This window comes from Aquarana catesbeiana, linkage group LG04 (assembly GCF_042186555.1).
Source record: "Aquarana catesbeiana isolate 2022-GZ linkage group LG04, ASM4218655v1, whole genome shotgun sequence".
Taxonomy (NCBI): domain Eukaryota; kingdom Metazoa; phylum Chordata; class Amphibia; order Anura; family Ranidae; genus Aquarana; species Aquarana catesbeiana.
In genome coordinates, this window is record NC_133327.1 from 53,963,105 (window position 1) to 53,987,590 (window position 24,486).

Here is a 24,486-nt window from a genome sequence, read left to right on the forward strand (position 1 = left end):
GTAAGGGGGAGAGTGGGGAACTGACACCCAAGACGGATGTCATTGAGATCGACGATCCTCCTCCTCCTCCTCCTCCTGCTGCCACAACTCCACCACCAGAGCCACCACGTGGAAGGAGGCGTGGAAAGAAGACCAGAGAGTGATGACCCTGGGTTCAGTCTGGTCTGACAGAAGATGCAGTCTCTCCTATGACCACAGCCTGGGGACACAGATGTCATCTGCTGCTTTCTGGATCTCTGGGACTTCTGGACCAGACTGCCCTCCCTTAGATATGGACTCCTCAGGCCACCAATTTTGCTTTTAAATAATTGATGTCTGCCCTGGGGGTCCAAGGCTTCGCCCACTTCTGCAGTTTCTCCAGCGTTGCCTCCCTCTTTGTTTTTGTATAGTTGTGACCCCTTAATAAAATTTTTTTAGGTAAATTCTACTCTCCTGTGTGTGTTTTCATCCAAAAAGGACAGTTTGTTGGTGACGATACATTTCTAACATAATATGTGAAATTAACAAGGGACAACAACACCAAACAATCTCCTACAGATTAAATAGAACAACATATTAATGGTGTTGTGGGAACTTGTCACAAAAAACACACAAACATTTTCGGGAGTACAAATCAAAATCACCAAAAAAAAAAAAAAAAAAAAGAGAAACACAAAAAAAGATTCTACATTAAAGGCAAAAAAAAAAAAAAATATACAAAAATATGTTGTCAGATGTGAGAAATCAAAATATATTGAGGGAATCCCGATAAATAGTAACGAAAGAAGTTTGTGAGAAGTGTGTGTGAATATGAGCATCAAAACTACTTAATTCTTGTCACATTATAAAGAAGAAGAGAGTGCGCTGTATTAAACCATTTTGAACATTGCAGCGTGACGAAAGTGCTGTATCCATTGCGAACGCTAAGTTTACCAGAACGAGCTGTCCCGTCTCGGAATTTCTTCTGAGCATGCGTGGCACTTTGTGCGTCGGAACAGGCCACACGCGGTCGGAATTGGCGCGATCAGATTTTGTTGTCGGAAAATTTTATCTCCTGCTCTCCAACTTTGTGTGTCGGAAAATCCGATGGAAAATGTCCGATGGCGCCAACACACGGTCGGAGTTTCCGACAACACGCTCCGATCGGACATTTTCCATCGGAAAATCCGATCGTGTGTACGGGGCATTAGCCCGCTTCAAGATCATGCTGCAAATAAAAACTCTCAGCTGCTACCATTAAACTTGCCTCCCTTCCCAGAGATCAGAAAACTGGGTACTCGTACTAATGCACTGGAGGAAAAGATGGACTTTGCAGCTTACAGTAACAGAAAGCAAACAACAGGATCTAGCTGACTTTAATGGAGAACTGTCACAGGCTCTGCTGAGTCTGAAGAATTTTGAAAATAGATAACTCAGTGACAACCTACGCCTGAGAGTTCTCCCGAAATGCATCTTAGACCTGACTTTCACAGCCACTGCATTATTCCAAGAACTGTCTCCTACCCTGATCGACCACCTGGAGTTTGATTGCATGCATCGTGCCTTGGGCCCCAGGAAACCTGATAGACCACCACGGGACATCATTAAGTTTACCTATTATCACACCAAGGAAACTCTCCAGGCTGCTTGAGACAAACCAGATCTCTCCTTCTAGGGGCACCCATACCCGCTGTTTGTCGATCTGGCACCGATCGCCATTCAGAAAAGGTGACAATGGAAACCTTACACCTCAGTTCATACCGACCAAGACATCAAATATAAGTGTGGATTCCCTTTTAAGCTAATGTTCATGAATCGTGGGCAGTCTCATTCACACTCCTGATGAAGCCAAAACCAAGCTGGAATCCCTGAGCCTAATGCCAGCCATGGATGCCACCTCAAGTACTGTGAAACCCCTCATACTGTGTTCTACAGATGATCACCTGAAGCCCTTGTGGGAGCAGGTTTCTAACTGAAAACATTCCCTCCCTCGTACACCTCCTCTGTCAGGGTGATTTAAAATATCAACTAGACTTTAACATATTTTTCTTTCCCACTCTGCACAGAGATTGTATAGCTGTAGTGGCCACCAAAACCCATGAGAAAATTGAAACAGGATAAAACAGTAAAAAAAGCTATAAAAGTTTTTTTTTTAAATATAAGAATTTTAATGTATTTATCATATAAAAATAATGTACAGTATGTATAAATATATGTATTCAATAAAGAGTACAAGAAGCAGAGTGCCGATTCTTCAGTGCAGGAACTCAAACAAATGAGAAAACCAAGTGCAGGAAAGCAACCAATCAGAATTCCTCCCACCAAGAGTAGAACTCCAATTTGTTTTCTTTGTTTAGGATAGGGAGAGGAAGATTTAGAATCTTCTGTTGGGTCTAAATGGCTTTTTACTATGGGGCCCTGATTAAGGCAGGTGGTTGTTCCTCCTGTTTATTGGGGGATTTTTGGCTGTGCCCCATTAACTCCACCACTACATAACCTTGAGTGTTTCTGGTGCATGGGTGGGTGAAATGGTCCCAGTTGGACCTTGTTGATCATTGATATATATGGATGTATACTGTATGTCTTGCATACATGCATTTGCTATGTTTTGTAACCTTGATATAGGAGACCTGCATGTCTCTGATATGCCAGAATTTATGGAATATAAGTAAAATATGCTGGTTTTGCATTATGGCTTGTTCTGACCTTGGATTTTTGACACTGCCACCTTTGGGCTTTGGAGATAGTGTAGCACAGTTTGTTAATTCAAAGGCTTTAATGGCTGCCTGTGCCCCATTAGAGGGGCTTTCCTCCCACTTTCTGTTCAAGTGATTGCGTTCACTGAAGACAGGATATAAGAACAACAGAAACACTACTGCTCTTCGTAGCGTGGGGAAAAGTTGAAATTCTTCCTAGAGGTCCACAACACTTTGATCCTCGCACTCTATTTAGGCTAAAAAAGCTTAGAAGGTAAAGTCACAATGCTCTTTTAAAGTGCAAAATAAAGCTGTAAAAAACAATAGTGTTAACTATCAGATGCAATATTTTAAATAACCCTTTTTATATAAAAATATAGAAAAATTTTGATTTTTTTTTTAATGATAAAAGTCATTTTGCCTACTACTTCTAATAAGACATAGGAGCAGACCGTCCTTTCTATCACTTGTTTTTTGGCTTAATACCAGTAAAATAATAAGTGTAAGGCATAGACACCTCTGCTGTGTCATTGTTTAATGCCATACGCTGGATATAAACAATTTGGTTGTACAATCTCTTCCAGACTTTCCTAAACCATAGAACGTAAGGACCTACATTTATTTTATAGCCAATTTGGTAAGTCCTCCCACTTAGTTTTTGGCAAATCTATCATCCAGGGAGACTGTACAATCAGTTTTACACTGTGTATGGTCAATTTAAAGAATTATTTTGTTGGCCCACTTTCTAACCCACTGATACTTATCTTCCTCAAATAAACAAAAATTTGATTTTTGCACTCACTGTAAAATCTTTTTCTCTGCATTCATTGAAGGACACAGTCAAATATTTATATTATCACCAATGGGTTATTACGCCACCTGCAGGAGTAGGACGCTAGGCACAACAAAAAGGATCACACCCCAGGAGCGGCCCCTGCTGTTGGCCAAACCCCATTTGCAACACACAGCTCGGTTAGTAGACAGCAGTAAATAGGAACCAACAAGTGAGACAGAAAAAACATACAGGGGTGGGTGCTGTCTTTCCAGCCATGGAGAGAAAATGATTTTATAGTGAGTACAAAAATCCCATTTTTTCTTCCATTCATTGAAGGACACAGCCGGATGGATATTTAGATTGTGACCAATGGGATGTGCTAAAGCACTGCCAGAAAAAAAAGAGGATGGTCTCAGTGTTAAACATCCAAACATATTAAAGAATCACACCCCAGCAAAACCCAGATCGCTGCCTGCAAAACCTCACGGACAAAACTAGAATCTGCAAGAGCAGCACCGTCAATTATTTGTAGAAGTGAGCTGTGTATTGCAGGTGGGGGTTTGACCACCAGCAGGAGCAGCTTCTAGGATGTGTTCTTGTTGTTGTTCCTGGTGTCCTACTCTTGCAGGTGGCATAATAACCCATTGGTAACAATGTAAATGCATGAAGAGAAGTGACAGATTAAAGCTGAACTCCAGGTAGATATCAAACATTGCAGATCTGTATTCATTAACAAACCAATACAAGTATTTTTTAAATTCAAGCAGAGGAAGAAGCAACAGAAGGAGCCAATCAGTTGTGGCACAGTGCTAACGAGTGACATACTGATAAAACTAGAGAGCAAAGTGACAGAGAGATTAACTCATCAGTCTGTAAATTTTACTTAACTACAGCAGAGAAAATCGGTTATCCTGTCCTGCTGTGCTGTGTAACAGAACTGTGTAAATCTCAGTACTGGCTAGACAGAAATGCAAATCATTTGGCAGGCAAATCAGCTCCCATATGTGTATTCTGTCTGTGTATTTAGCTGCTTGCTGTAGTTCAGCTATAAGGCTCAATTACCCCTCTGTATTTTCTATGTGGTGCAGCTGCAGTGCATGGGCTTTTAGGAATATTTCATATGTGTTAATATTCATCCCTGTAGAAGAGTCTGCATGCATGTAGCCATGGCTGCTGGTAGGGAATAGAGGTAGTAGTCTTGTACTGGTCCCAGGCCCCATTGGGTCAGCAGTGGGACACAGGTTTTGGCTTACAAGCAGGATAAATGCCCGTGTAGATGAGGTCTGGGAGTGCCAGTGATTTTCCCAACCTACAGATTACTGGCGATGAGGAGCTGGATCAGAAGCATTAGGAGAGCTAAGTTAGGGGGAATGTCCCAGAACCTGATAGGGGACTCACACCCCAGAATATCCCTTCTCTCTCTGTTTCCCCTCTTTATTACTGATCTGTTTGGGACAGAGAGATGAGTTCAGTCAGTAGCTCAACACTTTCATTTTGTGCTGATCCTTTAAAAAAACAACTGCATGATACAAGCCTTCTTGTGTGCATACCATTCATTTCCATGGGCCTGCTTAATGCTAAGATCGGGGCAGTTTCAAGTTTATAAAAAAATGAACCCAACCCCTCTCCCAGCTGTGAAAGGATTTACTGCTTGTTTTATCTATACCTTGATAAAACCCTACCTTGACCCAAACCTGTAACAGTCCTTCTTTCCAGCCCTGGAATATAGGTGGGTACGCCTACATCATTACACATAATGCAGGACCAGTGTTGGTTGCTGGTCCTGCACTGGTATGATGATGTCAGGGAGAGGTGTGGTGACCAGACAACTTAAAGACCATCAACAACAGTAGTTTTGGGGAAGCAGATATCAAAACCAGAGCTGGTGGAGCAGAAGAACACAGAACCATGGATTAAGGCAAGTATTATTCTGTTATATCATCTTCTAAAAAACAAGTGTTAGATCCAGTAGCAACTGGAGGGGGCAATGTTAACAATTTGGTAATAGCCTGGACTTGAAAAAAATACACAATGTGCTCTCTTAACATCTAAATGGCCCCAAATGTGCTTCCACACAGTAAATAACACATATGCTGTGTTGCCCGCAACTAGGGGACCTTTTTTCAGCATTTATAGGTATAACTGAGCTAAGCTGCATTGCCTGAATGTGAACCTACCATGTGGTGATGAATGAGTTTTTGTTATAAAATGGTTACGCTATACTGAAGGAAAACGAAGACTGCAAAATAAGCCTTTAGGGGAAACAAATCACAGTAGTGCCTAGTGTCTAAACAGATGCTCTCTTTGATTTTCTAGTTTCAGTAAACACCAATAGTGTCCTTCTGGGATCATCCACTGCCATCTTACTTCACCCTACACTGTCACCTATTATTACTTCTAAATGGTCAATATAACTGAACAACCAATCCCAATTCCACTTTGCGACTGCATTGGCAAAATGGGCCTCACCAGAACAGAAGAGTCCCCAAAAGGGGATGATTCATTTACAAGAGGAGCCTGGTGTGCCAAATCTTCCTGTATCTGCAGTGGATTCCAATGCTGAGATCTCCATGCCATTTCCTGGCACTGAGCAAAACATTTCGGGGGGCCTGCAGCAATCTATTAGTGTTGTAACTAATAATGGGTACAACCAGTGTGCAGACTCAGGAACTCTGCGCAGAGATCTCAGAAGGAGTCCTCAGGAAATTAAAAAAAAAATCCATTAGCTGGTGCAACTGTCCAGCAACTACCAAACACTGAAAATTCCATCTTGTGTGAAGTGACATTTTAAGTAAAGACAGCTAAAACCAAAAAAAAAGTTGTCATGTTTTTCTTCTAGGTCCAGCTAACTGAGACTATCTTGAGGTTTCGTGGTTTCTGTTTTGCCTTTATTCGTGATCTTAATGCAAAATTCTCTGGAGCGTATGTCAGCCTGGAATACAAAACAAATAAACACGGAGGTCAGATTGTGAAGGTTCCAATTAAGGTTCAAATGGTGCATCTGTGTAAGCCCGGCGTGTTTCGTGGGACAATGACAACTCTTCAGGGGCTGATGCAGCATCATTCTACAGAAATACAAATGTACATAAGTAATAAGTATAGAATGATCAGCCCCTGAAGAGTCGTCATTGTCCCACGAAACGCGTCAGTCTTACACAGATGCACCATGTCCTACAGACGGTCTACCATGCTTTTAATGCGATATATTTTAGACCCCACATGTTATATAGTCCTATAGGGAATTCTGTCATGGAGATTATTCTTCCACACCATGTTATGCTACGTGTCATGTCATTTATGTCATAATTATGTTTTTTAAAAAATCTGTAATTATGCATTTACTTACTGTCATAGACTTGTAAAATTACTACTGTAGAAGGAACAAATAAATATATGTTTAACAATTATTCATTATCCAATAATATGCCTCATTCAAAGTCCCAATCTCTCTTCCCTTAAGTGAACTAAAAAACGTGCATGTGAAACGCACATTAAAAAGGGTGTGACAAACGGTGGGAGAAAAATAAATAAGTGGCCATGCAATAGTGCACTGATGTGGCCCTGAGGCCTGGAAGACAAAATGTCCAGTCCTAATAGGCGCAATGCAGAAAGTAAGCTTTGGTGGCTGTGACCATGTGCTCATTCACACAGTGGGGTCCTACCCAAGTGTTACTAAGAGCACCCCTAAGACGACCACTCCCAGACACCGCATACTCTCTGCCCTTCCAGCCCATGGCCAGACAAGATAGATCCACTCAAATCAGGCAGTACTGGGCTCTTTCAGCTTTCCTGGGGGAATTACTCTTGTGCCTCAACTGTCTGTGGGTTCCCCCGATTTCTGTCCCAGCCGGTACTAACCTTCCAAGCCCCCATCACTCCAGCAGGGACACATAGCCAGACACTCCAGCTTTGGTCAGGCCAGAATGACAGCACAGCACTCCTACTGGATCACTCATAAGAACAGATAATACACTGGATCTTAGCCAAAAGGCCTGAGAAACATCAATAACATGTTATGTACTGTATGTGAGGAGCCTGGAAAGTGTTACTTGATGACAGTATCCAATTAAAGTGGACCTGTACTTTTCCCATTCTAGACAATGCTCAGACTTAGTGAATGGCTGCCAAGGCACTAAGTGCTGCATTGTGTGAAGCCAGGGGAGCATCGGTGGTCTCAAAAAACCAAGACATCTCCAAGCTCCAATAACAGTTTCAGCTGAGGAAGCAGTTAAATTAAATGCTCTTAAAGTGACTTCTTTGCTAAAATCAAAGTGTGACTAAAAGTGTTACTTGTTCCTCATTCACTCTATCACTGCCCATAGAGCAAAACACTGCTGTGATGAAGACAAATCACTGCTTGAAGACACTTCAGATATTGACACTTCCAGGAGTGTCAATCCCATGGTACAGCGCCACATTCTATTGTTTCGCCCATCAATCTCAACACTACTGCAGAACACAATAGTAACATCTGGTGAGAGAAACCACAGAGTGCATTGGGTACCAGGAGACACTCCTGTAAATGTTGATATCTGAAGAGTCTTCATGCAGCCATTTCCCTTCGTTACAGTGACTCCATAAGCACTTAGAGAAGTAAGTATGTACTATCTTCTTTACAAGGAATATTTAATTCATACATCATCATTATACAGAGTTGTTTTAAAGATCTGCACAAGCTAAACTGGTTATTTTGCTTCCAATGGTCAAAATACATGTCCTCTTTAAAATCATTTAACCTATTATTCTGCACTGAGACCTTTCTTCCACAAGCACAGTATGTGTACAAGACCCCCTTTACTATACACCCTACCTGTCTGGTGGGCTCAGGAACTCGGTACTTGCAGCAGGAACGGACCACATTCACTGCTGTCTCCAAACTTATCTTGTGGCCGACTGAGACATAGATGGGTTTGGAGCTTTTTTTGCAGCTTTTTAATGCCTAGGGGGAGAAAAGAGAGAAAAAAAAAATTTAAATCTTGAAATTAATATTTTTTCTTCAGTATGGACAGGATTACCGGAATGTAGTCAAGGACCAATTTCTGTGTACTGTCATCGCTCTGGGCTGTGTATGAAGGTTGGAGCAGGCTTCATCAATCACATATGAGAACCGACGGCGTGAGTGGTAAGCTCACATGCTGTAGCTGAAAAGAACTTATTGAGGAACTCCCCCCTCCCATTTTTTTCTTTTTAACCCCTCTTGCTTGTTATGTAGGGTTGTCCCTTATTCACATACTTACATGCCCAGTGAATCCAGCGTTGTTCTGCTGCGATCATCACTGCTCTGCTGCCACAGCCGAGGTCCCACATCACCATCTTCTTCTCTGACATCATCAGGGGCTGGCTTTCTCTTCTGAGTTTTTGCAGCCGGCCCCACATTTGCTGTGTGTACCTTCTGTTGCAGGCTCCTTGGATATCTGATAGAGATATCACAGGAGACTTTACAATTTGGAATTGGGTAGGGGTGCAGGGGGGAAAAGTCCATTTTAATACTCAAGGGTTGTAGTCTGCGCTTTATTTTTATTGGGAAAATAGCAATGGATTGGACCTAGAACACCATCCATGAGAAACAAAGCAGGGACATGACATGTTCTGCTCGCATTCAAAATCCGGTCACCCACCAAAGAGACTGGGTGGCGAATGCCAGGGAGGGGCCCATCCCATGCCCCGCAGACCACATGTGTCTAGAAGAGAAGAATGGTGGCAGCACTCCGATTCAATGCTGATAACGCTATTGATCCAGACAAACAAAAAAGCAGACCCTACCTAGGACATCCTCTACTAAAACTTTTCACACAGAAGACCAGGCTTAATCATAGGAGGAGCAGGAGTGGAGAGATATTTATACACAGTGATGAAATTAATATAGACATAAACACACACATATTCTATCTAGTGCCATTACTTCAAAAATTAGCATTAGTAAACCATCTTTCCTGCTATGGACTATATATTAACCTCAAGTGTTAAAGATACTTGCTAAAAGAACTTTTTACTACACGCAGACTAAGTCAGGTAAAAGAGATGACATAATAAACCACTTCCAGCCCAGGCCTATTCTGGCATTCCTCTCCGTGACAGGAGTCACTTTGGGTGGGGGGGCTTGTGGAACCCAGCTTACCTTGGAGAGCTCTGGAAGCTCCTGGTCCAGCTCCTTTGGCCTCTCCTATGTGTAAGTCACCCTGTGTCCATTCGGGGCACAGGGTGACCGAGAACTCCAGTTTGGTCTGCCTAACCCAACTCACCGTACAACCTCACCGGACTCAGCATTTCCTTTTGACACTGCTGTCCTGGATTCTGTGTGTGTGGTTTGTGCTGAAGAAGTGAAGGGGCTCTTTTCACTTGGGACATTAATGTTTGTGAGCAATATCCTTCACCATTAAGACTGCTAGACTCTTGTAGGAGTATTTCACAGACCATTGCTAGATAGTTTGGGGTGGGGGTAGGGTTGCCACCTTTTCTTCAAGCCAAACCGGACCACTTTACTGGCGCACAGCATTTTTTTTAGTATACACTATAGACAATAAGATTATAAAAGACCTTGGAACGGGAGTGGACGGGGTAGTGAGATGTACACCAACAGACTTTGAGGGATGGGAAAGATGGGACGTCTTGTATGCTTTTATGTCAGTCAGCTAAAAAATGTTTTTTTAATTCTTGATGGTATTTCACTATTGTGAGTTCCGTTTCTCCTTGAAGTGTTTATATGGATTTTTATCTATGAAATCTGCTTCCAATGTCTGTGATGCTTAGTGTGGCAGTTGCCCCATGGATAGATGCTAAAGCGCTGTATTACATTCTGATCTGGGGGCTCAAAATTATGGGGGAGCTGCTGTCTTTAGGTGTGAGGCATGGAAGCAGAATTTATCAATTTTAAATTTTTTTAGTATTTTTAGTTAATCACATGCATAAACACACACACTCAAATGCATACAGATACTGAGATATATACATATGCTCAATTACATACAGTACATGTGCACACACATATATACACACTCAGATATACACAATCATATACATGTATACACACATATATACACACTCAGATATATACAATCAGATACATGCATACACACATATATACACACACCCAGATACACACACACACACATATATACACACTCAGATATATACAGTCAGATACACGTATACACGAAAGACAGAAACAGAATATTCCATAGCTCAACTCACCAACCAGTCTGCCAACTGACCAAATTAACCTGTCCAACAGTTTGCCTTAAAAACAGAGGTTTAGTTAGCACGCATTTGCAAACGCATGCATAAGCTGCAAGGCCTCTTCATGGCACCCTGTGTATGCTAGCAGTCCTAACACTACTGAATTTATAAGTGTCTCCACAGTGGAAGCACATGCATTAAATGGATAGATGAGAGCAGGTGGGCCTGGAGGCAGCCCAATCCCCCTTAAAGGAACAGGAGCACACTGGACACCCAGCAAGAGCACAGTGGCGGCGAAGGTGCCCAGTGTGTCCCCCGGACTAATATATACACCAATAACAAACAAATGGCCCCTGCCCCCACCTATAACTGGCCTTCATAGCAAGGAGCACATGGAACCAGTTGAGCTATGGAATGTTCTTGGTTGGTGAGTTGAGCTATGGAATGTTCTGTTTCTGTCTTTCATGTGTTTGCCCTTCCATGTGCTCCTTGCTATGAAGGGCAGTTTTAGGTGGGGGCAGGGGCCATTTGTTTGTTACATGTATACACATATATATATATATACATACACTCAGATATACATGCATACACACATATATACACACTCAGATATACACACACATATATACAGTCAGATACATGCATACACACATATATACAATCAGATACATGTATACACACACACACACATATATACAATCAGATACATGTATACACACAAATAAACACACTAAGATATATACAATCAGATGCATGTATACACACACATATATACAGTCAGATACATGTATACACACATATATACACACTCAGATATAAACAATCAGATAAATGTATACACATACTCAGATATATACACAATCAGATACATGTATACACACATGTATACACACTGAGGTACATGCATACACACACTCAGATATATACTGTACATATGCTCAGTTATATACATGCACACACACATATATACACACACTGAGATACATACATGCACTCGGATACACACAAACATGCATAAATACACTAGACACAACTACAACACACTATCCGATGAATAAATATATATGTAGCCTGGTAATGGGCAGCCAGCTTCTCTCCTCCCCTCTCTGTCTTGCTGTTCCCGCACTCAAAGCCCAGTCTGTGCAGCTCCTTCCTCTTCCCACCGAAACCAGAACAGCCGGAACTATAAGCAGAGCATCGGAAACTGCGGCCAGGAGGTTCTGCATCCCTCCACAGAGACAAACAAGTCCCTTGTAACTAGGCCTGTTTGCATTCAGACAAATATGTAAAGATAGGTGATATTCTGAGACATGTAATAGATGCTAGATTCTGATTAAGCTTTCGTGGGGGCGTTGGAAGAATTTTTGAGGGTTCCCTGGTGTCCGGGTGTCAGGCACCCAGAAACCCGGACAGAGGATGTAAAAACCGGACTGTCCGGGTGAATCCCAGACAGGTGGCAACCCTAGGTGGGGGTTATGTGCTTGTATGAGACTATTTCTGGGTATATTTGCCTGATGTGCCCTGGTCATTCCTTGTGACACTGACATTGGAAATAACACTGCTTTCAGCACTTTGTTACCCAGATTTAAGTGTGACTGCTGTCCCATGTCTCTAAGTTACCAGGCGATCACACTTCTCCCAGCCAGGAACTATTAAAGGCCACCATTGTTACCACACCCAGCTCCTTTGTATTGTTTGTATTATGTGTATCTTGCAAGAAGATTGGGGGCAGGGCAGAGAGGGGAGAGGGATTCCTCCAACAGCCCTCCCTGCTGATAAGATGGTCTATTGTTCAAATGTTTGAGTTCCTTGACTGTCTGTTTCCAGCTTTGAATCTTGCTAACTGCAACCAGCTTTCTTTTCTCCTGGACTCAGGTAGCCCTAAGGTTAGTGCAACCACAGACATAAGATGGGCAATTAAAGGGATCTAACCTCTACACAGGAGCATTGCTCTGCTCAAACGTTTACATTACTCCGTAATGAAGCTCCACTGCCATAAATTTGTCCAGACTGACCAAAAGTGAAAAAAAAGAAAAGTGCGCTTGAGGTTGGCAGTCCCCGTGTCTATGAAACATATCTAAATAGTGTGAAGTCAAACGCCAACCCCCTTCCCCATGGCTAGTCTGTTCCTCTCATGTAGAGGTATTTCCTAGGCTGGTGTGGTAAGAACCAAATGCCAAAATACTCACTGCACCCAGGATATGGCCGGTGCTGCCCTTCAGGTGAAAATAATCTCCTCCATCCTCTAACTGTTTTGCCTGAAAAAGAATTATCACAGAACTAAATGAATAGACATTCAGATCAATAAATAAAGACTAAGAAGACCAAGTAGTAACAATTTACTTTGCATAAAATGGAACTAAACACAAAATTCAGTAACATACATTGTTCTACTTCCTGCCCAGGCCATTTTTCAGCTTTCAGCGCTGTCGCACTTTGAATGACAACTGCGCGGTTGTGCTACACTGTACCCAAACAAATGTTTTATTATTTTCTTCACACAAATAGAGCTTTCTTTTGGTGGTATTTAATCACTGCTGGGCTTTTTATTTTTTACAAAAAAAAAAAAAAGACCAAAAATTTTGGAAAAAAAATGTTTTTTACTTTTTTTCTGTCAGTAAATTTTGTAACTAAGTAATTTTTCGCCTTCACTGATGTGCGCTGATAAGGGGACACTGATGGGCACTGATAGGCTGAACTGGTGGGCATTGATGAGGTGGCACTTATGGGCACTGATGAGGCAGTACTTATGGGCACTGATGAGGCAGTACTTATGGGCACTGATAGGTAGCACTGATATGTGGCACTGATGAGCACTGATAGGGGACACTGATGGGCACTGTTAGGCGGCACTGATGGGCACTAATAGGCGGTCACTGGTGGGCACGGATGGACGGCACTGGTGGGCATGGATAGGCGGTACTGATGGGCACTGATGAGCATTGATGGGTGGCACTGATGGGCATTGATGGGCAGCACTGATAGGCGGCACTGATTGCCAGCACTGACTGGCATCGCTAATGGGCACTGATTGGTGGCACTTGTGGGCAGTGGTGGGCACTGATTGCTGCCACTGGTGGGCAATGATTGATGACACTGTATTGCTATATTATAATCAGGGCACTGATGATCAGTGCCCTGATTACATTTCTAGATGTACCCCTGCGTGGAGATGACGCTGATCGTCTCTCCTCGCCACACACTCTGTCAGTTTGAGGTGAGGAGAGCCGATTACCGGCATCTCCGTGTTTACATGTGACCGGATGTGATTAGACACAGCCGATCACATGATTAAAGAGCCGCAGATGCGGCTCTTTACAGAAATCAGGGGACACGGCGCGGCCGCCAGGCTGCGTGCCCCCGCGGGCGCGCGAGAGCGGCAGTTCTGGGACGCACCACCCCGCCATCATTTGACAGCGGGGCGGGCGGCAAGCAGTTAACAAAGAGTGATAAAGAAAAGTAATTATTTGACATTTTACTAAGGATTACATGATTATTAGATGCTTACATGCTAATGTTAGGTTCTTTATACAAACCTAATTCCAAAAATATTGGGACGCTGGGTAAAGTATTTTATTCACAATAGAAAATAGAAAACATATTAAATGAATAAACTGTAAAAAATGTACCATTTAAAAAAAATATTAAAGGTGATTTTGAAGTTGTTGGCTGCAACAAGCCTCAAAAAAGTTGAGACAGGGTAGATCATAAGCTCAATAATAGCTTGCAATGCCAAGCTGTGGTTTCCAAAGCGAGCAAAGTCCTTTCTTGTATTAAGAGAGGCATGGACTTCAGAGAGAGAGCGATATCATTTTGCCCCTGTACAAATCATTAATAAGTAAGACCTCATCTGGAATATGCAGTTCAGTTTTGACACCAGTTCTCAAAAGAGATATTGGGGAACTACAGAAAGTGCAAAGAAGGGCAACGAAACTGATAAGAGGCATGGAGGAGCTCAGCTATGAGGAAAGATTAGAGGAACTGAATCTATTCCCTCTTGAAAAGAGGAGATTAAGGGGGATATGATCAACATATACAAATACATAAGTGGTCCATATTGTGAACTTGGTGTTGATTTATTCACTTTAACCACTTTAGCCCCGGAAAATTTGCCTGCTCAATGACCAGGCCATTTTTTGCGATATGGCACTGCGTCGCGTCGCGCGACGCTGTACCCAAACAAAATTGACATCTTTCTTTCCTACAAATAGAGCTTTCTTTTGGTGGTATTTGATCACCTCTGCAGTTTTTATTTTTTGCGCTATAAACAAAAGAATTGGGGGCGTGGCCAAGATGGCGCTGTGAGAAGACGTCTCTCAGAGAGCTCCGCCGGGATCCGAGGCTGTTTCCCTGCTTTTTAGCAGATTAAGTGCTGTGCTACCGGCCGAAATCATCTATATGCGCCGCCGATCGGCTCGGGCGTCCGGCGGCAGGGGTAAGCAGCTAAAATTCCCCCCAGAGGCAGAGATACCGGAGGCGGCCTGTGCAGACCGCGTGGAGGCCGAGAGAAGGGTGCACACAAATATGGCGACTCAGACTGAGCAGCCGGGACAGTCCACCTCATCCCAGCCGAGTCTGGCAGATGTGCTGGCAGCTATAGCCACCTGCCAGGCCTCTCTCACAGCCCTCACAGGAAAAGTAGATGCTGTCCAGTCTGATGTGGGGCTGATCAGACAAGACATGGATAAAATCCGTTCCAGATTACACTCTGCTGAGCAGCGCCTGGGGCATGTGGAGGACACTGTGGCGGCTCATGGCGCTGACATCCGTGCCCTTCATACCAAAATTAAGGCATTAGAGTACAAATCTGAAGATGCGGAAAATCGCAATAGGAGGAACAATCTCCGTGTAGTGGGATTGGCGGAGGGAGCTGAGGGTCACCGACCTACAGAATTTATTGAAGAATTGTTACGCAGCCTCCTTCCTGCGGCCCAATTTTCACCATTTTATGCAGTTGAACGGGCTCATCGAATCCTACCTAAACCAGGCCCCCCTGGAGCGCCACCGCGCACTTTCATTTTGAAATTCCTAAACCTCAGGGACAGAGATGAGGTGCTTCGTGCTGCCAGAGTGAAGGGGGATCTACAATTCCAGAATAATAAGCTACTCATTTTCCCTGACTACTCGGTTGAGACTCAGAAGCTTAGACGCTCTTTTGATCAGGTTAAGGCAGCCATGCGTCTTAAGGGCATTCGTTACAGCATCCTCTTTCCTGCACGCCTCCGGGTACAAGATGGGGAAACCACAAGATTTTTCACCTCTCCCAGAGATGCCTCCCAGTGGTTGGAATCGCTCCCTCCGAATCGCTGACAGGTACCTGCTGTGATACAACAGATTCCTTTCTCACATGATGTGAAATGCTTTCTCACCAGTTTCAAGTGAGTTTATGTTGCACCTGTTGTGCATTCGGAATGATCTTTGCTGAGAACTTTCAAGTACTGTACCCCTGGTTAATCCAGGAGAATTAGGATCTGTGACTGCCAATAGCTATAGCACAGTGTGTTCTTTCTTCCTTTATCTGATGCCAGCATAATGATGGAGGACTTTCCGGAATGATCATGGAAGCGGTGCTTCTGTCTCAGGCTGTGGATTAGGGGACATATCTCTTCTTTTCAAATGTTTTCTTTCCCAGTCACAGATGATGCAGTGTGAATGAGTGTCCTTTGGCGGACTCTTGAGGCAGACCGCAGTACTACACAATTAAACTGCCTTCTATCTGTGCTCAATCTGACATGCATAGCAGCGAATATATTGACCCTTCTATTCCAGTAAATCTTGGGAAAATATGATGTATTTGCTGCATTCTGGGGCGGCAAGTGCCTCTGATGCCCGGAAAATCCTTTATTACGAAAAGGAAGTTGCAGTAACCCTCTTCATGACGTTTAATTGTTTTTTATCTTTTTCAGTTTTCCTTGTTCTCTTCTTTTTTTTTTTTTTTTTCTTTTTGGAAAAGGAAAACCATTTTTCTTCTTATATTTGGGAAACTGATGGTAATAGCCTAATATTAACTTGGTAATCTTGGGGAGGTAACCCCTCTCCTCTTTTCTGTTTACGTATGGCGGCGGAGACTCTCACCACTCTGAGTGGACTTTTCATCTCCACGAGTGACTACACCCACTGGTCCACGCTCCCCTTTTATTGGGTGTTAATGTTTGGGGAACAAAGCATTCCTTGGTTGGGGTGGGGGATGCGGGGAGGGGGGAATGTTCTTGGGGTTTTCTCTTTTTGTTTTCTTTTTGGTTTTTTTTCTACGTGCTTTGGAGTATCGATACGGGGAAGGTTTCTAGATACTGGAGTATGCATGACAGTTTATGTAATTGAGTGTGCGGATGCTGATCCCTCGGGTTGGGTGATCCGTGTACCCCCATTAATTCTCCCACCTAATGGCTGAACTTAAAGTAATCTCATGGAACGTGCAAGGCCTTAATACTGCAGTGAAAAGATCCCTAGTGTTTAAGTTCCTACAAAAACATCAACCGCAGATCTGTATCCTCCAGGAGACACATCTGCAGGGTATCAAAACCATTTGCCTTAACAAGACTTGGGTCGGCCTACATTACCACTCCACGTTTTCCACGTATGCCCGTGGGGTCAGCATCTTAGTACACAAGACAGTGCCGTTTAGGCTTCTGGAAGTCAAAACAGACAAGGAGGGTAGATATGTAATTTTATATGCTAACATATATGACAAAACTGTGGTATTAGTCGGATTGTATATTCCCCCTCCAGCTAATGGTAGTATTCTTCATGAAATTATGCAAACTGTGGTACAATATGATACAACTTTTGTTTATTTACTGGGAGATTTTAACATGGCCCCCTCAGTGGAACACGATAGGTTGCACCAGTCGGCTCGTGACACTCCGGACCTCAGACAGTGGGCTGATGTTTATGCCCTCACTGATGTCTGGAGACACATATACCCGACCTCAAAGGTATTTACTTGCCACTCTGCTTCTCATAAAACTCTATCTCGAATTGATCTGATATATGCCTCATGCCCTGCCTTACAATTTGTTAAAGACATTTCTGTGCTTCCCAGGGGAATCTCTGACCACACGCCCCTCTGCCTGACGTTGACCTTGACTGCCCCCCCGGGCCCCCGGCTTTGGAGGCGATCCAAGTTCTGGGCCGATGACGAGCGACTACAGGAGCCCCTTACAGCAGCCATTTGCAATTTTTGGACGGATAATGTGGATTCTGCCACACCGACCGTGCTGTGGGACACCGTTAAGGCTTGGGCTAGAGGGGAGTTTATGACCAGTATTGCTCGCCTTAAACGTGACTCCGCTCATGAATTGGAGGAACTTGAGAGACGGGCGGCTATTCTGGAGGCTGACTTTGTCGCTAACCCGGGTGATGACCGATATAGGGAGTGGAAACAGGCTCTACGCAGACTCTCCACAGCCAGGATGGCACAAACGGATAAGGCGTTACTCTTTTCGGCCCAAAGAGTGTTCGAACATGGGGGGAAAAATGGGAAACTCCTTGCATGGTTGGCTAAGGGTAATATCCCAGCTACCCCTATTGGTTCCATCAGGGACAGTTCCGGCCAGTTACTCACATCCCCCCAAAATATTAACACTCGTTTTCGGGAATACTTCCGAGAGGTTTACTCCTCCAGGTCTGAGGCGTCTGACTCAGACCTGGCCAGGTTTCTATATTCACTATCCATCCCTAACTTAACAGCGGAAGCCAGGGAAGAATTGGAGAAGGATATCTCGCTAGAGGAGATTCAGGTCGCTATGGGACATCTCAAGGGGGGGAAGGCTCCTGGGGCAGATGGCCTATCATCTGAAGTCTATTCCAACTTCAGCGAAATTCTAGCTCCTAAATTAACCTCGCTATTATCTAATTTTATGGCCCTGGAATCTTTACCAGAGTCCATGAACGAGGCAGTAATTGTGTTGATTCCCAAGCCGGGTAAGGATCCGCTAGAGTGTGCCTCGTACAGGCCGATATCGCTACTTAATGTAGACGCCAAGATCTTTGCGAAAGTTCTGGCTATCCGCTTATCCCACGACATAGAAGACCTGATCGGTATAGATCAGACCGGATTTATGCCTGGCAAGGGAACCGATATCAATCTGAGGCGTCTCTTTCTTAATCTTACCATTCCACATGACAATTTAGGGACCAGAGTTATAGCCTCTCTCGACGCCGAAAAGGCGTTTGACTCTGTGGAGTGGAACTATTTGTGGCTGGTACTACAGAGATTTGGGTTTGGCCCTAAGTTTATACATGGCATTCGATTGTTGTACCAGGCCCCCAAAGTTAGGGTCCGTACAAATAATTGGGTCTCGGAGCCCTTTGATTTATTCCACGGCACGAGACAGGGCTGCCCGCTCTCCCCCAGCCTGTTCGCTCTGGCATTGGAGCCACTGGCAATCTCAGTCAGGAGTGCTCCGGATGTCCTGGGCTTGCGGGTGGGTCTGTTGGAAGAGCGGCTGTCTCTGTATGCGGACGACGCGCTTCTATACCTGAATGATGCGGGCCCATCTCTCCTTGCGGCCTTGAGAATCTTTGACAACTTTGGGGGGTTATCTGGTATAAGGATCAACTGGACCAAATCAGTACTGTTCCCTCTGGACGACGCAGCTGCCTCTGGGCCATCGTCCTCCTCACTACAGTGGGTGACGGAGTTTAAATATTTAGGGATAGTAATCACGAAAAACCCATCAGACTTTATAATTAAAAATTTGAGCCCTATCGTGAGTACGTTGCGTGCGAAGTGCTTGGCCTGGGCTGACTTACCTTTAAATCTATTGGGACGCATCAACCTCCTTAAGATGATGATACTTCCTAAATTTAATTATGTTTTTAGAAATTCCCCGGTATGGGTCCCTGTTTCGTTTTTTAAGGAGGTTGATGGTCTGGTGGGAACTTTTATTTGGGGGGGTGGGAACCCCAGATTGGCGCGCTCCACTTTGTGGCTGCCTGCCTGTTTTGGAGGATTAGCCCTCCCCAACTTTCGGGTCTACTACTGGGCGGCTATGTTGGTGTTGGCCTACTGGTGGTTTCAAGGTCCTAAAATGAATGCGGCAGTCTGCCTTGAGGCAAACTATTTGGGCTCCCTTACTGATCTACGAAACTTTCCCTATCGAGGTCCGGGTGCGTATACGCGAGTTCCCGAACCCACTCGGGCAACGTGGAGGGTGTGGGTGGCTGCAAGAAGTAGATTCCTCTCACCGGGTCAATTATCGCCAGCGAACCCGCTATGGGGAAATCCAGCTCTTAAACACTTCCGGACTGTGCCTGACCCACAGCTTTGGGCCAGGTTCGGCATTACAACTATAGAACAAATTATGCCCAGAGGGGAATTGCTCTCTATCACGGAAATAATGACTAAATTCCAGCTGCCCAGAGGGATGAGGTTTAGATGTTTTCAACTAAGACATGCGGCACGGGCTCAGTTTCCTCAGATACCTTTGCTTCAGGCAGATCCCATTGAGGAGCTATTGGCGTCTGGAGATGTCTCTAAGCCCCTTTCCACCTTGTATGCTGTACTCCTGGGTAAGGACTCTCCTAAAATAGCAAAACTATGGGACAGTTGGCACACCGACATTCCATCATTAGACAGAGAGGATTGGGAGGAATGTCTAGATAATGGTCCTAAACTGGTGATTGCATCCAAGGATAAATTAATCCAGGTCAAATTTATACATAGGATTTACTACACCCCACAGAGACTCCATCGCATATTCCCTGACAGAGACCCTTTGTGTAACAAATGTAAGTGTCAAATTGGAACCTTTTTCCACATGTTCTGGGAATGCCCATTGATAGCAACATATTGGTGTGCAATATTTGCAGAGATAAATTCAAGGTTGCAAATATCCATACCAATCACTCCGGAGTTGGCCCTTCTCGGGATTCATGACAATGAACAAAGAGCCTATCATTTAAAATTGCTTGTTTCCTCTCTGCTTTATTATGCCAAGAAGGAGATACTGATGAAGTGGACAGACCCCTCACCCCCGACCGTGTCGGCCTGGGAGGCACAGATTGAGGCAGCTATACCTATGTACAGAATCACATATATCAATCGAGGTTGTCCATGGAAATTTGAGAAAGTGTGGACACCTTGGCTCTCATCTTAGGGAACCACAGTGGATTTATGTATTATGTGGGGGGAGGGAGGGGTAGTCCCCGGATACATGAGGTACTTTTCTCTGTGATCATCTTGTCTAAAATATTAATATATACTGATGGTTCACCTCTTACACATGTATGACACTGCTATGCGATTGCTCATGCTTATCTGTCATGTAATGTTCTGAATTATGTCAAGAGGTATTCTGTAACCGTCTTCCTTATGATACAATAAAGCACACCTGTTTGTTAAAAAAAAAAATAAACAAAAGAATTGTGACAATTTTGAAAAAAGCACAATCTCTTTTACTTTTTGCTATAATAAATATTTTTTCTTCAGTTTAGGCTGATATGTATTCTTCTATATATTTTTGGTAAAAAAAATCACAATAAGCGTATATTGATTATTTTGTGCAAAAGTTACAGCGTCTTACAGCCTGTGTCCACCATGCAGCCTGTGTCCCATGCAGCCTGTGTTCAATGCAGCCTGTGTCCAATGCAGCCTGTGCCCACCATGCAGCCTGTGCCCAATGCAGCCTGTGACCCATTCAGCCTGTGTCCAATGCAGCCTATGCCCAATGCAGCCTGTACCCACCATGCAGCCTGTGTCCCATTCAGCCTGTGTCCAATGCAACCTGTGTCCAATGCAGCCTGTGCCTAATGCAGCCTGTGTCCCATGCAGCCTGTACCCACCAAGCAGCCTGTGTCCCATGCAGCCTGTGTCCAATGCAGCCTGTGACCACCATGCAGCCTGTGACCACCATGCAGCCTGTGTCCCATGCAGAAGGTGTCCACTGTAGCCTGTGCCCACCATGCAACCTGTGTGCAATGCAGCCTGTGCCCACCATGCAGCCTGTGTGCAGTGCAGCCTATGCCCACCATGCAGCCTACCTGTGGAGGGGAAGAGAGGGGAGCCGCCGCCGCCGCTGTATGTTCCCTCGCCGTGCAGCATCACATAAGCCCCTCCCCTTGTCCGGGGAACTTTGATACACATCACCCGTCCTAGGATTGGATGTGTGATCTGTCTATCAAAGTCAAGGAAAAAGAGGAGGGGCTGTATGTGACGGCGCACGGCAGGGGAACACACAGTTATTGAAATGAAAGGTGTGATGTTCCCTGCTCTGATCATCCATCTCTTCTCTTCCCCTCTGTGATCGGTAGTGGTTTCTAGGCAGCCCTTCTCGCCAGCCCTCAAAATCCGCTCACAAAATGCGAGCGGGCGAGTGGAATTTTTGAGGGCTGCTCTATAGTGTGTACCTGTCTCAATTAAGAGCAGTAAGTGTAATTTCTGTCCGCTGCTACGTTCCTCTGCTTTTAGCAACTATCACTTCTGACAGGTTTTCCTTACACCAAGAAATAAATGGTGACAGGGGAGGGAGCTCCAGCTGATTGACAGCCTCAGCTCTGTTCCTGTGAGCTGTGTGAAGGGGGGGGGGGTGTCCCTTCCCTCCAATCAGCTCTTACAGTTCTTCTCACTGAGTTCTGCAGATTATAACTTTAGCTCTCTGCCTCCTTTTTTCTGAGAGCTCAGATGAGCTTTATAAATGTTGGACTTTGAATGGATGTAAAGAAGAGAAGACTACAGATAAACAGGTATAACGCATGTAGGAGGATTTGATTCGTCTCTGCTTATAACCTGAGGCCAGTCACTTCACTGGGTATATGTAAGGGTTTACAACCACTTTAAATAGCCTTGATCCCCTTCAGTCTGGATTTCATCCTCAACATACCACAGAAACTGCTCTCCTAAAACTAACAAACAATCTACTAACGACCAAAACTAAGGGACACTATTCTGTATTCTTACGCCTGGACCTCTCTGCTGCCTTTGATATGGTTGACCACCCCCTCCTCCTCAAAAAACTCTATACCTTTGGTCTCCATGACTGTACTCTTCGCTGGTTCTCTAGCTACTTATCCACCTTTAGCGTTACTTAAAAATCTACTTCCTCCTCTCCTCATCGTTCTCTTCATTCTTCTCAAGACCTCCTGCTCTCTAGCTCTCTCATCACCTCCTCCTATGCTCATCTCAAGGACTTTTCCAGAGCCTCTCCAAGCCTATGGAACTCCTTACCCCAATCTGTCCGTCTATCTCCTACTCTATTAGCTTTTAGATGATCCCTAAAAACCCTCCTCTTCAGAGAACCCTATCCTACTGACACCTAACAACTGTATTTTCATTTTGTCCATCTGATCATCCCCCACAGCTACTACCCTTTGTTCCACTTGACCCTCCCTTCTAGACTGTAAGCTCGGGGCAGGGCCCTATGATCTCTCCTGTATCTAATTTTATTATAATTGTACTGTCTTCCCCGATGTAAAGCACTGCGCAAACTGTTGGCGCTATATAAATCCTGTATAATGATAATAATAATAAATCTCAGGTACAGTATAACCAAAAGAATTCAACGCAGACTGCACATTTGCTCTAACATGATGCAGTACACAGACTGATCACTTGAGAGTTCAGCTGACACTTTGATAGGGGAGCTCTGTAGCTGATCATGAATTTGTGTCTATTACCTGTTCCTTGTGCGCCTCATTATTTTCCAGTCCGTCCACCTGGAGCAAATTCTTGGCCACTCCGATTGTTGGGAGATCGGTGAGGATTCCAAGATGGCAGGCCACTCCAAACCCTGGAAACAGGAACATGGGACATAATGGATACACGTTATAAATATATTATATATACAGTATGTAGTCAGGAGCTGGCTCCTATGCCGGCAATCCAGGGACATTTTCTGTATTATTATTGTGGGGTTTGCTCCCTCTAGTGTTTGTTGGACTTTATGTGTCAATTTCCTTTTACCTGTGATAGGATTTAGAGCAAAGCATCATGGGATGTGTAGTTCAGAATGCTGAAGTGACTATGCCAGCGGGACTGATCTGAACTACAATTAACAGAATGCTGAGTGGACAGAAGGCATTGCTGGGGAAGGATATAAAAAGGGCTGCGCAGCCTAGATCAGCCTAGATCAGCCTCTCGGGATGCCATTTGACTCTGCCAGCAGGAGGTCTGTGTGACAGTGAGCTGCTGTTGATTTGCGGCCTACACAGCGGGGAGCTGGACAGCTATACCCAGAGGGACCTCTGCGAACAGCATCGCTTCTTCCCTGCAGAGGACCAGAGGGTGTTACAGGTCATCCAGAGATGCCTGCACTTTAGATCCCAGTGGGCTGCAGCGTGGCGTGCGCCATTCCCAGAGCCAGGATACAGAGAGAGTTCCTGTTAGAGTCTTCTCATCATCCACATCGTTGCCAACTGTATCTGAGTTCCAGAGTGGTGAGCGGACATAGCCCATCTTATTGCTTAAGACACTGCTTTCAGACATCACTCACACAGTTCAGCTGGTGGTACTTGTAGTTCCACCCAAGTCAGTTCTTATTTTAAAACGAACACTGAAAGCAGACATCTATGCCCAGTTCACATTATTGATTCTAGTAGCTATACTGGATAACACCATTAGGATCAAATCAAAGAAAGTTACAATACAACAAGGATAACTTAAGTTAAGTTATTGAGTTCAGGAGTGCAGTATGTACAGAGTTCATGAGTGTACTGCGTACAGAGTACAAAGATCAGGAGTGTGCTATATACAAAGTGCAAAGATCAAGATTATGCTACTTACCAAAAATCAGGAGTACCCTATATGCAGAGTGTAAAGTTTAGGAGAGTGCTAGGTACAGAGTTCAGAGTGCAATTCATACAGAGTGAAGAGCTCAGGAGTGTACTGCATACACCGTGCAGAATTCAGTAGTGAGCTACGTACAGAGTGCAAAGATTAGGAGT

At 44.3% G+C, this 24,486-nt stretch overlaps 1 protein-coding gene across 1 annotated transcript in view; it reads right to left on the reverse strand.

Annotated features, from left to right (window-relative positions):
• Positions 1-2,102: 2,102 nt before the first annotated feature.
• ENDOV (endonuclease V) overlaps positions 2,103-24,486 on the reverse strand; it is an 84,683-nt gene continuing 62,299 nt past the window's right edge. Inside the window, exons 5-8 of the mRNA XM_073625210.1 lie at positions 23,221-23,333; positions 12,795-12,863; positions 8,240-8,368; positions 2,103-6,361 (exon numbers count right to left, since the gene is read on the reverse strand). Of these exons, the coding sequence (XP_073481311.1) occupies positions 6,275-6,361; positions 8,240-8,368; positions 12,795-12,863; positions 23,221-23,333 (398 nt within the window). The 3' untranslated portion in view covers positions 2,103-6,274. The remainder of the gene's footprint in view (positions 6,362-8,239; positions 8,369-12,794; positions 12,864-23,220; positions 23,334-24,486) is intronic.